The sequence below is a fragment of the Zea mays genome, chromosome 6, assembly GCF_902167145.1.
Source record: "Zea mays cultivar B73 chromosome 6, Zm-B73-REFERENCE-NAM-5.0, whole genome shotgun sequence".
In the NCBI taxonomy this organism is placed as follows: domain Eukaryota; kingdom Viridiplantae; phylum Streptophyta; class Magnoliopsida; order Poales; family Poaceae; genus Zea; species Zea mays.
Window position 1 is genome coordinate 41,475,998 of NC_050101.1, and position 16,025 is coordinate 41,492,022.

General features: G+C 49.5%; 2 protein-coding genes across 2 annotated transcripts; both read right to left on the minus strand.

Moving 5' to 3' along the window:
* Positions 1-8,206: 8,206 nt before the first annotated feature.
* LOC100275747 (uncharacterized) lies at positions 8,207-8,606 on the minus strand. The gene has a single exon (NM_001149758.2). It carries the CDS (start codon positions 8,559-8,561, stop codon positions 8,283-8,285), a length of 279 nt encoding a protein of 92 aa, NP_001143230.1. The 5' UTR covers positions 8,562-8,606; the 3' UTR covers positions 8,207-8,282.
* A 2,280-nt stretch (positions 8,607-10,886) lies between these two features.
* Positions 10,887-13,981, minus strand: LOC103629219 (G-type lectin S-receptor-like serine/threonine-protein kinase At2g19130). The gene has a single exon (XM_008650393.4). The coding sequence runs from the start codon at positions 13,836-13,838 to the stop codon at positions 11,121-11,123; it is 2,718 nt and encodes a 905-aa protein (XP_008648615.3). The 5' UTR covers positions 13,839-13,981; the 3' UTR covers positions 10,887-11,120.
* Positions 13,982-16,025: the final 2,044 nt, after the last annotated feature.

The following is a 16,025-nucleotide window of genomic DNA, read 5'->3' on the forward strand; positions in this document are numbered from 1 at the left end:
GGCTTTTCTTTCTTTCAACCCGGGTTCCTTCCCCCTTGCAACAGTAACCGCGGAGAGGTAAAAGGGTGGCGCCGCTTACCGGTGGCGAGGGAGGTCCGGTGAAGGGCTGGGTGAGGTCCGAGAGGTCCTGGCGGTCACGTCGAGGTGCGGGTCGTCGACGGTGATGGCCGGAACTGGGCTGACCGCGTGCGTAGGTGGTCGTGCTCGTCGGTGGCGTGTGCTCCGGCCTGCTCACGGTGGTAGGGCTCAATCAAATGGCACTGGGAGCTTCACGGGATGCTAAGGATGCTATAGGTACAAGGAATCGACGAATGGCTTACCGTGGAGCTCGGTCTACGTGCGACGGCGGTCGGTTGAAGTTCGGCGACATCGATCTGGCGTCTCCGGTGAGGTATTGTTCGATCCTCGGCTCGGGGAGCTTCACTGAGGTCCATAGAAGCTAACCCAAAGGTCGGACGGGGCGGAGGATGGCTAGATTGGCTGGTCTACGGTGGTCGTGGCTTGCGAGGTCGCTGGCACGGGGTTCTCTGGGCAATGCCGGCGAACTCGTGCTTGGGCTGGGTCAGGGACGCGAGGGGGTGTACGGTCAAGACCGAGGTGGGCTTTATAGCCGTGGGCGCAGGCGTGGGCGTGGGGTTGGCACGGCGAGGGGCTGCCCGCGGGGGCTTGGCGCCGAGGGCGTGCTCTGGCGTTGCCAGGGCGCGTCGAACACGTGGGCGTGTTCATCTGCCCAAGTTCTTGCGCCTGCAGAGGTCACAACCGTGTGAATCTCGCCAAAGGTCTTGTGCAAGATTTCTTCCTGGCACCTAGGGCTAGCTAGTTTGTGTAAGTTCCAATGGAAGATCTGCCCTAGCTTACAAGATATGTGGGCGCCAAGTCTTGTCTGTCTCCACTGTTCACCGGCGACAAAAATGATGCCAAACCATGTCAAACGACCTTGGTTTGTTTTCAAATTTTTTAGGGGCGTGCATTGGGTAATTTGGCCACTTTTTGTTATTTGGTCCAAGTGGCTTTGGCGCCAGCACAAAGGTGAACACATCTGATCTTTAGGCTAGTGTTGGTTTTGAGACTTAAAGAAATTTTGATGGCTCTATTGTGCTCTCCACTTAGTGAACTGATTTGGGGTTTTTGTTGGGCCTTTTTGTAATATCTTTCTCAATACATTTTGTAGATGTTCTATAATACTTCATCTTTGGTAAAGGTTTCCTTTCATGATTTAGCCATTTGCCCACTCTTTCCCCTTTAATCCCATGTTTAGGGTTTAATGGCTTAAGAGGGGATTTAGGGTTTTAGAATCTTTTCATCAGTGAGAATGTATGAAGGCCAAGGTATCTTTATTGTTATGATCAATACTTAGCTTAGCCATGATTCCAAAACTTTTAGTGCCTTCACTCTCCAATTTAACATATTGGATAAGAGGCCAAAGGTGTGCTCATTGGGCTAGAGCCTTGGGTAACACCTGGGGTGTTACAGAAACGTCTCTATTTGGCAATATCTTTCGCAAGAGCAATCGAGGAAGAAGGTCGACTCGAAGCATCAGGGGCAGCCCTAACGTCGGCAACAATGTCATCAAGAACCACTACGCCGGGCCTCCTCATCAAGATCCACCCCGCGCGAATGGCTTTGTCCATAGCCTTGTCGCGCTGAGCCTTCAGAATGGCGCAGTTGTCCTCTGAAAATTTGGTAGCCAGTCGAGCGACCTCTAGCTCCTGGGTGACTAACTTCTTGGAGGCACACAGATCTTTGATGATGGAATCCTTGCTTAACACCAACTGTCTAAGCCACAGGACCTCGTCTTGGGACACTTGCAGCTCGCGACGATGATGATCCAGATCTAACATAGTGAAGCAATGGCTCCTCTCCAAGATGGTTAAGGAATTACTGGCATCACGATATAACCTGTCCAGATTATCACGAGAAGCTGCAAGCGCTCGTTTCTCCTCCTACAGACAAGAATCAACTTTCAGCATCCAGTAAACAGTAAGCACGACAGAGCCAATTAAGGAAGTTTACCTCATGTGCTGCCCTTTTGAAGTTAAACTGAGCATTGAGAGAAAAATTCAAAAAATGTGCATCGTCCAGAGAAGCAGAAACCCGAGCCATGTCGGTTTGACCTTGAGAATACTTCTCCTCAAGATCAGAGTACCGTCGGGTTGAGTTGGCTTGATGTTGAAGATGTTTTTCCTCAAGCTCAGAGCACCACCAAGCCATATCTGACAAGGCAGTCGAAGAAGGATACACGGTTAAAAACAAGTTGATCAATTAGCCAAGGAAGAAACGAAGTTACTAACCAGCGTTTGACGCCTTCAAGTGAGCTATCTGTTTTTTAAGCAGCAATGGGTTCCACTGCATCAGAGACAGAGCCCCTTCTGGGATAGTGGCACCATGTGACCTCAACTAAGCAGACATTCTGTCAACCAAAGCCTGTGATTGAAGACAAATGAGTATAGGGAAGATAATTTACCAAGAAGAACGATAGAACGCAAGAGCTGAGTTACCTGAAGATTGGAGAGGAATGATGGTAACCCCAAGTCACGAGGAGCTACGTCATAGCTCGATGAAGGAAGATCAACCAGAACAATTTGAAGAACATTGTCAGGGGTTGGCTCAGCCCCACCAGCGGATGTCAGACTTCTTGCATCTGGCTTGCCGACCTCCAAGGTGACTTGTTTGCTCGAAGCCAAAGAAGCATGCATTGCCATCACCCCATCAGATCGTGGTGGAAACGACCCGACATGGACATCCATGGAGGTGTGGGAAGGACAGCTCACTTGGATACCCTCGGGGGCTGGGTTGCAGCTCGCGCCACCCACCAGAGCCGGATCACTACCGGCAACACCCTCGGGGGCTAGGTTACAGCTCGCGCTACCCACCAGAGCCGGATCACTACCGGCGACACCCTCGGGGGCTGGGTAACTGCCAGCACCACCCTCGGGACTGGGTTTTCTACAGTAGTCACCTCTAAGGCTGAAGGACCCTTAGTTACCTCCATGTGAGTCGGGCAATCCTGACCAACGTCTTGACATCGAAGACTGTCTTCCAAAGTCGATGATGCACGAGACACTGCTCGGGATACCTCTAATCCCATGTCTGGAATTTCAGAACAAACAGCCATGATGTCATCAGCAGTCGGCTCCGATAGCATATCCTCAGGAACGACATCTTCAAGGGCCTGATCAAAATCCGTTATTGATAGTTCTTGAAGGCTGACAAGAGCGGACAGAGTTGGAGAAGGAATATCACTATCCCCCCTACTACCTCTGTAATGCCGGCTATTCTTACGAATCAGCGGAACTTCTTCTTCCTATTCTTCATCCTCATCAAAAATATGGACAACAGCCGGTGCACGGTCACACCCATTGGGATCAACTTCAGCACGGTTACACCCATTGGGATCAACTTCAGCACGGTTACACCCATTAGGATCAACTTCAGCACAGTTACACCCATTGGGATCAACTTCAACATGGACGCCACCATTGGGATCAACCTCAGAAAGGACCTCTACTGGCACCTCATCACAAACCAGAGCAGAAGGACCGGCATCCTGGTCCAAGCATGACAGTCGCCGAAGCCGCCTCTTCTTCTTCTTCTTTTCCTCAACAGGCGCAGTCAGATGGCTAACTTGGTGAGGACGCTTTGGGCGGGTACCCTCAGGATTTGGGGTTTCCACTGTTTTGTTAAGCTCTTGTCCAACCGTGATAGCCATCAGTTCAGCATGGGTCGAGTCAGAAGATTCTCCAGCCAACATACTGAGTACAACATCTATTTCTGCATCATCTGGACTTGCTGGCATCTCAAAGTGAATTTGTCTCTCATCATTGGGAAGATCCCAAAGGGGAGCAACCAGAGCCTCAATGTCCTCGGGAGAGGGTCGTACTCTAAGACCCAGACCACCATCACTAGTAGGATGGTTAGACACGAAATTGAAAAATGACCTATGAGGTGGCAGATTCCAAGCAGAATAGGCAACAGGAGCACCAACATTTGATATCTTGCCCCTCAAGATCATGTCTAGTCGGCTCACCAGATCCTCAGTACAAATTTTCTTGTTGGTGACCCGGGTAGTGTCAGTAATACCACTCTACAAGTAAACTGGATACACCCTGTCTTTCAAAGGCTGAATATTCTTGAAAACAAAGTCAGCAACCACAGCTTCGGCAGTCAGACCTCTCTCCTTCAGTAGACAGATCTCAGCAAGCAGAACTCTAGCCTCTGTTACCTCCAAGGAAGTTGGAGACTCAACCCAGCTCGGAGTACGTACATCCGGCTGTCTCCCCGGCCGAGGGGGAGGGACTTGCAGTGGTTTTCCACAATAAACCACTCAAGGCGCCACCCTTTAATGCTATCCTTGAGAGGAATGTCAAGGTATTCTATCTTCCTCCCGCGGCGCATCTCCAAACTTGCACCACCAACGAGCTGGTGCTGCCCCCAGCCATCCCAGGCCGACAATGATACAAACACTTCCAGAGTCTGAAATGAGGAAGAATTCCGAGGTAGGCCTCGCACAGATGCACAAAGATAGAAATTTGCAAGATAGAATTGGGATTCAGATGGGTCAAGTTTAGATTGTAAAAATCAAGGAGACCGCGGAATAAGGGAGAAACGGGAAGAGCAAGGCCGCGGATGAGAAAAGGAACATAGACGACGGACTCGTGGGTATCTTCTGTCGGAACAGTGAGCCCACGACAAATCCGCCAAGAGCAGAGTTCTTTTGGAGGAAGAACTCCAACATCAACAAGGTGGAGGAGATCTGATTCCGAGACAACAGACATGTGGTTACCTACGAACGACAACTGGCTATTGGGATCGATGGGAGGAATGATTGCCGCAGTAGAACTCTGATTCTTCCGCTTAGGCGCCATCGCAATCTCGCTGGCGGATCGAACAAGGGCGAAATCTTAGGGAAACAGAGGAGTGGTTCGAGGCGGAAATGTGAAGTTAGGGCTCAGAACTCAAAAGCACACGTCGATATGAGTATAAATGAGGTTTTCCCGGGTTGGGCACCATTTCTAAAAAGTGCCAAGTCATCACTCGAGAAAGCAAGACTTCCGACATAACTCGGTTGTTACCTCTAAAACGCCGACAACATCAAGCACCACTCGGCCGTTACCTCTAAAACGCTGATAGTGTCAGCCATAACTCAGTCGTTACCTCTAAAACGCCGACAGTGTCAGCCATAACTCGACTGTTATCTCTAAAACGCTGATAGTCTCTGTCATAACTCGGTTGTTACCTCTAAAAACGCCGACGGGGTCAAGTATAACTCGGCTGTTACCTCTAAAATGCTGGAAACATAAAGCACCACTCGGTTATTATCTCTAAAACGCCGAAAGTGTCCGTCATAACTCGGCCGTTATCTCTAAAACGCCGGCAGAACCAAACATGACTCAACAGTTACCAGTTATCACTTGGTAATTATTTCAATAACGTCAGCAACATTAGGCGCGAAGACAAACTATCAATCGACTATAAAGAAAGAACGGCGGAAAAGCAAGAGGTTGCCCAGAATAGCTGAAATTTCTTCAGTACGTAGAGGAGGGAAGTTTTTCACAAACTTAAAAACTAACTCATTGAGTCAGGCTTTTCTCCCCTTTTCACTACATTACGTTACTACATTACTACATTACTCACACTACACTATAATACTAACTACTACTACATTATTCTGCTGCTACTACTACTGCTACTACTAACTATCTATACTAATATTTAAGCCAATGGCGCTTTGCCATTGGCCTTGCTGCTGCCGCCGCTGCCCTTGCCGTTGCCACCGCCCTTGCCGCCGCTGCCTCCGTCGCCCTTGCCGCCGTCGCCTTCGCCGCCCTTGCCATCATCGTCGCTGTCATCGCCGCCGTCGCCCTCGTCGTCGCCGTCACTGCCGCTCTCCTCCTTAGACGAGTTGGAAGAGTTCTCCTCATCTGAGGAGACCTCCGACTCATCCGAGCCCTCGAGCCCGGAGCGTTGGATGGCCCAGATGTACATCCATACCTCGGCGGGTATCCCCTGGGAATCGTCCGAATCATCGGACGACACCGGGGGAGAGGCGTAGACTGGCGACCTCTCGGACTCGGAGGAGAACTCCTCCTCCGAGTACTCGGAGTCACTAAAGTCCTCCGAGGGAGGACTTGGCTCGCATTTCCGCTTATCGCCGGAGTGGTGCGATGAACCTCGACCCTTCTTGTTCTTGCCCATGGACGGTTGGCAGAGAAGAGAAAAGTGGGAAAAGAAGAAACAGACGATCAGAAGATGTGTGAAGACACTAGCAAGGCAGGCAGTCTATTTATAGAGGCCAGAGGCAACTGCTCGTCTTCTACCACGATCACCGAACAGTCGCACGTATTCAATAAGCAATTCAAATCATCTGGAAACAAGTCAGGCAGCAGACGCTGCTTCACGTAACACAACACCATTTGGACTAAGGTCAACTGCTTGGACGAAATGATTACACCCCGCGGTCACATCAAGTTACTACTCAAGGATAGTTTGCTAAATGCTCGGCGTACCAAGAAGTCCCTCGGTCACACTCATTGGGGGGACAACCAAGAATTTTCAATAGATTTTCCCAAGCAGTCACATCCGTACAGTATACGCAATTAATGTATCAAGACAGAATAAAGATATCGATGGAGATCAGAGGAAAGCCAAATATAGCTGCTGAAGTACAAGTCTAATCAACAGAAGCATTAAAGCACAAAGAGAAGTGAAGACCAGCCAAGAGCCATCTACCAGACGTCCAATCTGTCGCCGATCAAATAAATTTCAAACCTAATAGGACATGGGCAGATCACGTTGCTGGTTTCTAAAGCATGAAATGAAGACAACATGCTGATCTCCAAAGCATAAGCTGATGATATAATGCTGAGTTCTAAGGCATGAGACGAAGATAAAATGATGATTTCTAAAAAGCATGAGATGAAGATCTTTGAGTGGATTATTTTCAGTAATCCACTCAAAGCTCGGGGGCTACACCCATTGGGTGCACCTCCGGTGCACCCAATGAATCATTAACCCCAAAAGGCAGAATGTTGATCTCTAAAGCATGAACCGACGATAAAATGCTGAGACGAAGATAAAACGATGATTCCTAAAAAGCATGAGATGAAGACCTTTGTGTGGATTATTTTCAGTAATCCACTCAAAGCTCGGGGGCTACACCCATTGGGTGCACCTCCCCGGTGCACCCAATGAATCCTCAACCCAAAGGACAAAATGCTGATCTCCAAAGCATAAGCCAGTGACAGAGCACCGATTTCTGAAGTATAAGGCAAAGATCGTTGAATGTGCCAAAGGAGGATAACAGAAGATTGTTTTTTACTGAATTGCTCAGAGTTCAGAAGCAACGATTCGATAGGTATATTTTCAAAGCGTCCATTACCAAAATCAAAACCGCAAGCTGGACCTAGAATCTTTGGGCCGATTATTTCAAAATCAACTCAAAGATTGGGGGCTTGTGGGGATAGATATCCCCCGGGTCCACTAGAAGGCTAGAAGGCCTCGCGAAAGGCTTTGGGCCCATTATTTCGCAAGGCCATCCCTTCGTGGGCCAGGGGAGGAACTGCTGGCTGAATGGATTGACATAGGATCGGATAGACTCGAGCCCAGACGGCTCATGGGATTTAAGCATTATACGCAGCATTGATCCGATTCTCCCGCGCAGCACCCTCAGACGTCGGAACTAAATGGGTGTAAGTCGGTAGGATTATAGGAAGATAAGTTTAGTCGGTTCACTATTACTTAGGTGCACGTTGTTATCATACCCGCATGTAACGCCCCACGGTCGAGTATATAAGGCCTAGGGGGCACCCCATCAAAGGTAGGTCATTCATCAACCATCTACTCCATTCTCTAGCATCCTTCATACTAGAGAATCCCCCTGTAACCCATCACATAAAGATCCACACCAGGAAGTAGGGTGTTACGCCTCTCTAAGCGGCCCGAACCTGTAGAAAATTGTCTATCGTCTCTCGTGCGCCTAGCACAAACCATCGAGCTACAGTCGACAACACCGTCCTACCCAAAAGCACCTCGAGGGCCCGGGTGCGCGGTCGGGTCCCAAATACCGATAGGTGGGAAATAAGATTTGGCATTGCCAGTACTAATGTTCTATGTACTAGTAGTTAATCCCACGGAACTAACCCAACTGAAGTTCTACTTTAGCCATTTGTATCCACAAGTCTCATACGTTTATCTCGGCTCACTCAAATACATTGGAAATTATGCAAAGTTAATTAAATTTATTCCTCATCATAAATATAACAACCCATGCAACACATTCCAAGCTAAGGCTGCAATGAGCCGACAGCAGCTTGGTCGTCTTGCTGTGACGCCGGTGGGGTGTGCTTGTTGTTCATGGAGGGCAAGTCCAAGTCGCGCCCATGGTGTGGAGGTGGTATCGGCGATGGATAGATTATAGGGGGCATCCATGGATAGATTATTGGGGGTCTCCATTTCTTCTGGATGTGTGCCTCCGACGCGGTGGATGTTGACAGCAATAGCGGCATCAAAAGGACGAGGAGCACCACAGTGGTTGTGCTCCTGCTACGCTCGAACGCGACCATTGTTGTTATTGTTGTTGCTATCTGTGCTTCTTGTTAGAGAACGTTGCCGATGTTATACCACATATATGTGTGTATATATAGTGTCGACTCTCTAGTGCTTAAATTTAGCATGGATAGATGGTTGTCATCTAAACTAGGTGGTAATTTAATTTTTGCTCTAAGAGAGGTGCAAATATTATGTTGCATAAATATAGATGGACAATCAACATTGGAATGAATTTAATGTGCTCCTATACTTTGCTCTCTTTCGTGTTTGTCAATTTAACCTCATTAAAAATTTTCTATCTTTGTGATCCAACTTCAAGCCTTGAACTACCGTCTGTTTCTATAATAATTTATTATCTATGTTAGCTAATTGTAATTACAAGTCGCTTTATGATTCTTGGCCATCAAACTTTCTCAAGTTTCGACCACCACTAGTATAGAAATAGGTTTTACTAGTGGTAGTTTTTGTATCTTCATAGGTGGTTTTGTGAAATGCTGACATGAAAGATTATGGAAATTATGTGTTCCATTGGCGTATGATTGCAGCGGGTCATTATTGGCATAACGATGTCGCCTTTGTAAACAAATTTACATAGGTAAAATACTTAGGTCAACCACTAGCATAGAGTTATTTTACTTTTGAGTAGCTAAAATTTAGCTTGGTAAGTCATTTGGCATCAAAGACGTCCACCTTCATTAATAGTATCAAAAGAGGAAGTCATGTCCGTCTCATTTAGCTTGACGAGTCATTTGGCATCCAAAGATGCCTACCTTCATTTATTTAGTAGGCAAACACAACTAAGATAACTACCATGTAGATTTGAATTATTTCATTTCTTGACAGCAATGAGATATATACAACAATCATATATGTTTGAGATAATTAATTTATTTCATCATAAGCATAATGAACTAAAAATATATTCTGCCTCATCAACCAATCATATGGGCTTATTGGGCCAGATTTAGATGTGTAAAACAATTCAGTAGCACGCCAGTCCATCAATGGCGTCACATATTTTCCCCCTAAATCGGCCATCTTGTCCTAACATTCCAATGAATCAATCAATAATTACTCGGCGCCTATGGCCAGTATGTCTCTGGCGGTGGCGCATGGTGGTGGTAGGGGAATCCAGGGTGGCAGAGGAGACCACGACGCTTGCCCCATGTTCTGTGGCAGAGGATAACTGACCATGGTCCCCAATGCCGCGGAGGAGGGTCACGAAAGGGTTGGGCTTGTTGGACGATGCTTCCACCCAACCAGCGCGCCACCGCTGTCGTCGAGGACAGCATCGTCATCGCCGACAGCAGCAGGAGTGCCGCGATGGCGGGTGTCCTCATGGAGGCCTTTTGCGCTGCCATTATCGGAGCTAGCAGAGCAGGTACCAATAATGTTTTAAATGTCTAGGTAAGGGCCTTAGGGGCAAGCTTTTGGATAAGCTATAAAGGCTATAGCCGGCTATAGCTATGAGCTAAACCATTTAACAGTTTTTAGGAAAAAGCATGATATAACTTCATAGATAGTTTAAATGTTCAACATTTAAATATGACAGTTCAAACTAGTAGTCCAAATGTCCAATAAGAAATGAACATGCATGTAAATTCAATGACACATATGAAAGGCATTGAATCATTATCTAACAAAATCATAAACATTAAGTTAAGGACCTACCCATAACTTGTTTTTGTCTCTTAATGTTTCAAAGGATCGACCCAGTAAAAGGATTGCAGTTTATCAGCTAAATCAAGCTAATGTTATGTATTTATCGGGCTAAATAAATCTATTAGCGACTAATCTTGATTAGCGCTAAATAGTGCATCTCTTAGCCGGCTATTTAAAACCTTAACGATATCTAGATTATCATGATAATTAGATTATTTAGAAATTTAGATTATCAGAAAAGCTCTTTAGAAAAAAAAAATAAAGCTGTCTCAAACATCCTCATGGACAGCTAAGTACAGGGACGAATAAGGGGGTGTTTGGTTACCCCAAACTAAAATTTAGCCCCTGTCATATTGAATGTTTGAACCTCCGTTCCGGGTATTAAATGTAGTCGGATTATAAAACTAATTTCTCAGCCGAAGATTAAAAGACGAGACGAATCTATTCCAGTTGGTTGGGTCTATATTTCATACTCCTATTTGAAAGTCAAATGCTTAATGTGACCCGGACTAAACTTTAGTCCCTACAACCAAACACCCCCTAAAATACAGCTTCGACTGCATGCGTATGTTTAGGGTAACATGGAAGAAACAGCGACGACGCTGCAGGCTCCTGCTCCAGCTACCTGCATGTTCGTTGATTCAGCGCTAAACCAACCGCGTGACCTGCCAGTTGTGTAAGCAATGCAAATTGACTTATTGTCAATTGCACTAATGATTGTCAACGCCATAGAACCACTCAGATTTTCAGATCGTCTTACAATTATCAAAGGCTTAATCTGACCACGCAGACGCAGTCAAGCAGGAAGTGCTGCCATGCCAGCCATGCTCGAGCTCAATCATCATGAGGCCTTGCGTCGTCACGACGGAGATGGAATTATCTAGTCTAGCAGTCTAGCTATGAACTATCTATCACATGAAATCCGCATTGGCGCGTGCTGTAATAGCTGCAAGTAGTCTTGGCACTGGGGGCATATCGAGCTCCTGGAGGCCCTCGAGAACGCGGACAACGTCAGCCATGGTCGGCCGGTCGCACTCGTCGTCTTGGATGCACCAGAACGCGACTTTAAACAGCCTCTCCGCCTCCTCCAGGCTGAGGTCTCCCTGTAGGCGCGGGTCCACCAAGCCCTGCAGGTCTCCCTCGTGAAGCTTCGTGATGGCCTGCACCGGGAAATACGCCGCGGCGTGGTAGTAACCGCTCCTGCTGAGAGCCTGCGGCGGCGTGTTCCTCTGCCCGGACACGATCTCCAGGACCACCATGCCGAAGCTGTAGACGTCCACCTTGGGCGTGATGGGGACCCCGCTCAGCCACTCCGGGGCGAGGTACCCTGCTGTCCCTCGGAACGTGGTCAGGACCCGGCTGAAGTCTCGGCCGACGAACGCCGCCATCCCGAAGTCCGCGATCTTGGGCGCGAAGGACGCGTCGAGGAGGATGTTCTCCGGTTTGATGTCGCAGTGGATGATGCACTCGCGGCAGCTCTGGTGCAGGTAGCACAATCCTCTTGCGACCCCGACGGCGATCCTGTACCTCTTGCTCCAATCCAGCGCAGTGGCGACGACGGCGGCACTGCTCTGCTGGAACAGATGCGCGTCGAGGGACCCGTTCACCACGTGCTCGTACACAAGCAGCCTCTTGTCGCCTTCGCAGCAGAAGCCGATCAGTCTGACCAGGTTGATGTGCTGGATCATCCCGACCGAGCTCACCTCAGCCCGGAACTGCTTCTCGCCTTGCCGGGCATCGTCGAGCCTTTTCACCGCCACAGCGGTCGAGTCACCCAACAGTCCCTTGAACACGGAGCCGAAACCACCTCCCCCGAGCCTGTCGCTGAAGTTCTTAGTAGCGCGGCATAGATCGGTGTGTTTGAACGCCATGATTCCGCCACCGTCTCCGACGCCGGCGTGTAGCGGCGGCGGCACATTGTTGCACCTCCAGATTACGAGCGCTAGCACGGCGAGCACTAGTATTCCAGAACCAACAGCGCCTGCAGCGATCGCCGCCGTCGGTGTCCTCTTGTTGCCTCTGCTCAAACCCTGGAAATCACTCTTGGCGAGACGAAGGTAAAGAACACCTTGGGAGCTTATGGTGCTGTCGGCCTGGTCCACGTTGAGCAGGTCCCCATTCCAGACAGAGCATTTGCCATCGGTGCTGAAGGAGTAGGCCGTGCAGTTGCAGTCGCCGAGACAAGCCGCCTCGCAGCCGTTTTGCGTAGTGGCGTCCTCTATTGGCCGGGAATTGTAGGGCAAAGGCAAAGCCACTTGAGCTATGGGGTGGAACACGTCCGTGGAGCCTGCAGGAGCGGGACTACCATTGCTGCTTCTGTTAGCAGCTTCGCAGTCCAAGGGGGTTGTCCTCGCACACCCTTCTGTGAGATCACCAAGCTCCCAATGCCGAGGGGACCTGATAGAGAAGGTGTCCATGCAGGTACAGAAGGACGACGGCGACGGGCCGGAGTTGCCGTTGCAGACGGTGAAAGGGCCGCAGACGGCAGAGGTGACGCAGAAATCAGAAGGCTGGGCGTAGATGGTCTCCCAGGCCCGCTTGGAGTCGGACCAGAGCATGAGCTTGAGCTGGCCGGTGACGTCGACGGGGACGAACACGGAGGCCGACTCGTCGGTGATGCTGTAGGTGAAGTACACCTCGTCGGCGGTGGCCACGTAGCCCGGTTTCAGCAGCCCCTTGGTCCTGGGATCCATGTCGATCAGGGCAGTCAGCGCCGTCACGAGGTTTCCCAGGCTCCCCGACGTCCACGACCAGTACTGCACGCTCGGGGCGTTGCGAGTCAGCTGCATGAATCCGTTGGTGTCGATGCTGATGGAGTAGGAGCCGGGGCTCGGGTCCACCAGGCTCTTCTTCGAGATGAACTGGCGGCTGAAGTAGCGGCCGCCGGCGAGCTTGGTCCAGCCGATCTTGGCGCCGGGGAGCCCGACGTCGGTCGGGTAGTCGAAGCTTTGCCACAGGGAGGAGGAGGAGGAGGAGGAGGAGGAGGAGGAGGAGGAGGAGGAGCTGGCGGCGGGCGCTGAAGCAGAGGATAGTAGGGCTTCAGTTTGCGGCAGGAGGACAAGGTTGCCGGTGTCCATGAGCACGACATGGACGCTGCTACCGTTCGTGGTGGTGTTGGCGACGATTATGATGGAATTGTCGGCGCTGGTGTTAGTGTTACTGGTGGCGACGACGAGCAGCTTGTTGTTGCCGTCTGTCGATGCGACTCTGAATTGGGCTACCTTGAGCTCGGACTCGGTGATGGGCCTGTCTCGGTTGGCGATCCAGACCGGAGTGCAGACCGGGATCTTGTTGAACCATACGCCGAGGTACCAGCCGGGGGAAGGGACGACGACGGATGCGGACGTACCGGTGCCGCCGCCGCCTGGCAGGGCTTGCCGGAACTGGAAGAAGCCGAGCGCGAACTTGCCGTTGCGGGAGACGAGCTTGTCGCCGGCGGCGAGCGCCTGGCCTGCCGCAAGAGTGTCGCCGTCAGCAGCAGAAGCAGCAGCTGGAGTGTGCAGCGAAGAGAAGACGACGAGCGCAATAGCTAGTGCTACGCAGAGACGGTTATTGGGAGGCGGCATGGCCGGAGCCGGAGGCCGGAGCACGAGAGGCAAGTTTGGAGACGATGATGGTGGATACGACATACGAGTAGCAGCGAGCACACACACCGGCAATAGATATGCATGCAGGTATAGCGATCTTACTTGTTACAGATTAAAATAAGTCGGCCCGCTGTACCGGTATTGTATTATATTATTAAAAAAACCAAAACATGGTTCGAGCCAGAAAACCCACGAATCCTGATTCTATAGCTAACGGACCGATTAATTGACTACTCTGCAACAGATTAGTCGGAAGGTGGCGTGCAGGATATCGATCTCTGACACAGGAAGTGAGGTACATCGTGGGGATTTTTTTAATTAAACTCGAAATTTGTCGATCCAACAAAAGCCTTAACCATTACGATGAGATCCTTTCGTACTGCTTACAGATTAAAGAGAGTCTACAGCGAGTTGACGACTAGTCGAAGTTAGTTAGGAAGAAAGGACAGAGTGGGGATGAGCAGCGGGCGCCGGCCGGGTCAAGATAGTTATGAGATGTCCTAATCCATCGACCACAGGACTACGCTGTGGGTTGGAGCAGCAGCACGTTAGCTACGGATACATTACCATGAGTAGTCCCTGCGCGAGCGGACATATAGATGGTGGCCTACACGTACGTACGACCATGCATGCCGCGCGCGACTGGTGTGGTGGCCGGCGGCCGGCGTGAAGGACCCGGCGCTGACCATCAACATGTCGATCGCCCGGTGATGAGTGCAGCACCATTCATGGTAATGACAAAATGCTGGCGCGTCGTACGTCGCCGTGGTTGCGCTATGCTTGGCACCGCAAGGGCCACGTACAGCCTCTCCTGCCCATGCAATGCGTCGACCGACCCCGGCCGGATCGTCGGCAGAAATATCTCACCGGGCTAGCGACACGACACCACGTAGGTCTTGTCTCATTCTCATCCGGTCGATGCATGCGATGCGTCAAGACAGATGGAACGGGGAGCTAGCATGACTGTTACTGCCTTAGCTTGTTGCGTCGTCGTACGTCTGAGGTGATGTTTGGTCACCACCGTGCAGAGCTCCAATCAAAGCATCGATCGGCGTGGATGAGCATACGCACTACTCAAAGATAGCGATGCGAGTACGCGGCGTACGAATCTGGTAGAGAAGCGCATGCATGCCCCCTTGCTCTCTTTTTCACACGTAAGCAGGGGGCGTGTTTTGCTCGCTGAGGAGCTCCCACACGTGTTTCTCTCTCTGTCTCCGTCTATACTATATTAAAACATCAATTTTAAAGACGATCCACGTTATAATTTTACAAATAACTTATTTTATTATTTGAAATAGCCTACAAGACACGTCCTCTTCACGTCGATCATATATAATCCAATTCGTCTATCCACTTTCCGTCCTCAGCGAATCCATGCTTCACACGTCGCGCGAGCGTCTCAGTCACCCACACAATGACACAAACCCACACACACTATGTCTTCCGTTCATAGCAACGATCGGCATGACAAGTGGGCCCGCGCTGTTGGGGACTTGTTCTCAAGTGCTATGAGTTAAGAACAAGGCAACACAGAGAATGTTAAACGATAAAGTCCTTCGTCCTTTGAAGCATTATTTCACTTAGGATATAACGATCTTCAGACGAAGGTCATGAAGGACGAACCTTCATGATCACAGTATACATTAATGAAAGACGAAGCATATGAAACATAAAGGATAACATGAATAATCATATAATATCATCAATTTAGCTTTTTTATATCATCATAGAAAAATAGAGACAATATCGAATTACAAATGTACCTTCGGCTTGGAAGGAGATGGAAATACAAATGTGACGCAAAAGCAAATGCCAAGTCAGTCTGAACAGTACGGGAGTACTGTTCATCTATTTATAGACGTGGGACGCAGCCCATGTAAAATTACATTCATGTCCACTACATTTGCTAATGGCTTATGAGGATCTGTCAAAGCCTAAGTAGTCTTTTCATCTTTAAGTCGGTTCCCCTTTCTGCCACTATGCCGAAGCTCCCCTGCGCATAGCTTCGGCTATGCACCATCCCTCGTACGGCTTGGTGATCAGCCCGTCCTTCATCTCAATCTTCCTTCGTCTAGCTTAAGCTTCGTCCTGATCGTACTTCATGTTCACAATCTGGGTCCGAAGATATCTGTTCATACATTTCACTTGGAAGATATTGTCAAATCATGTTTTTGAGGACCTTCGGAGGACGAAGGCCCCCAACAGTAGCCCCTCGCAATATTAATTTAT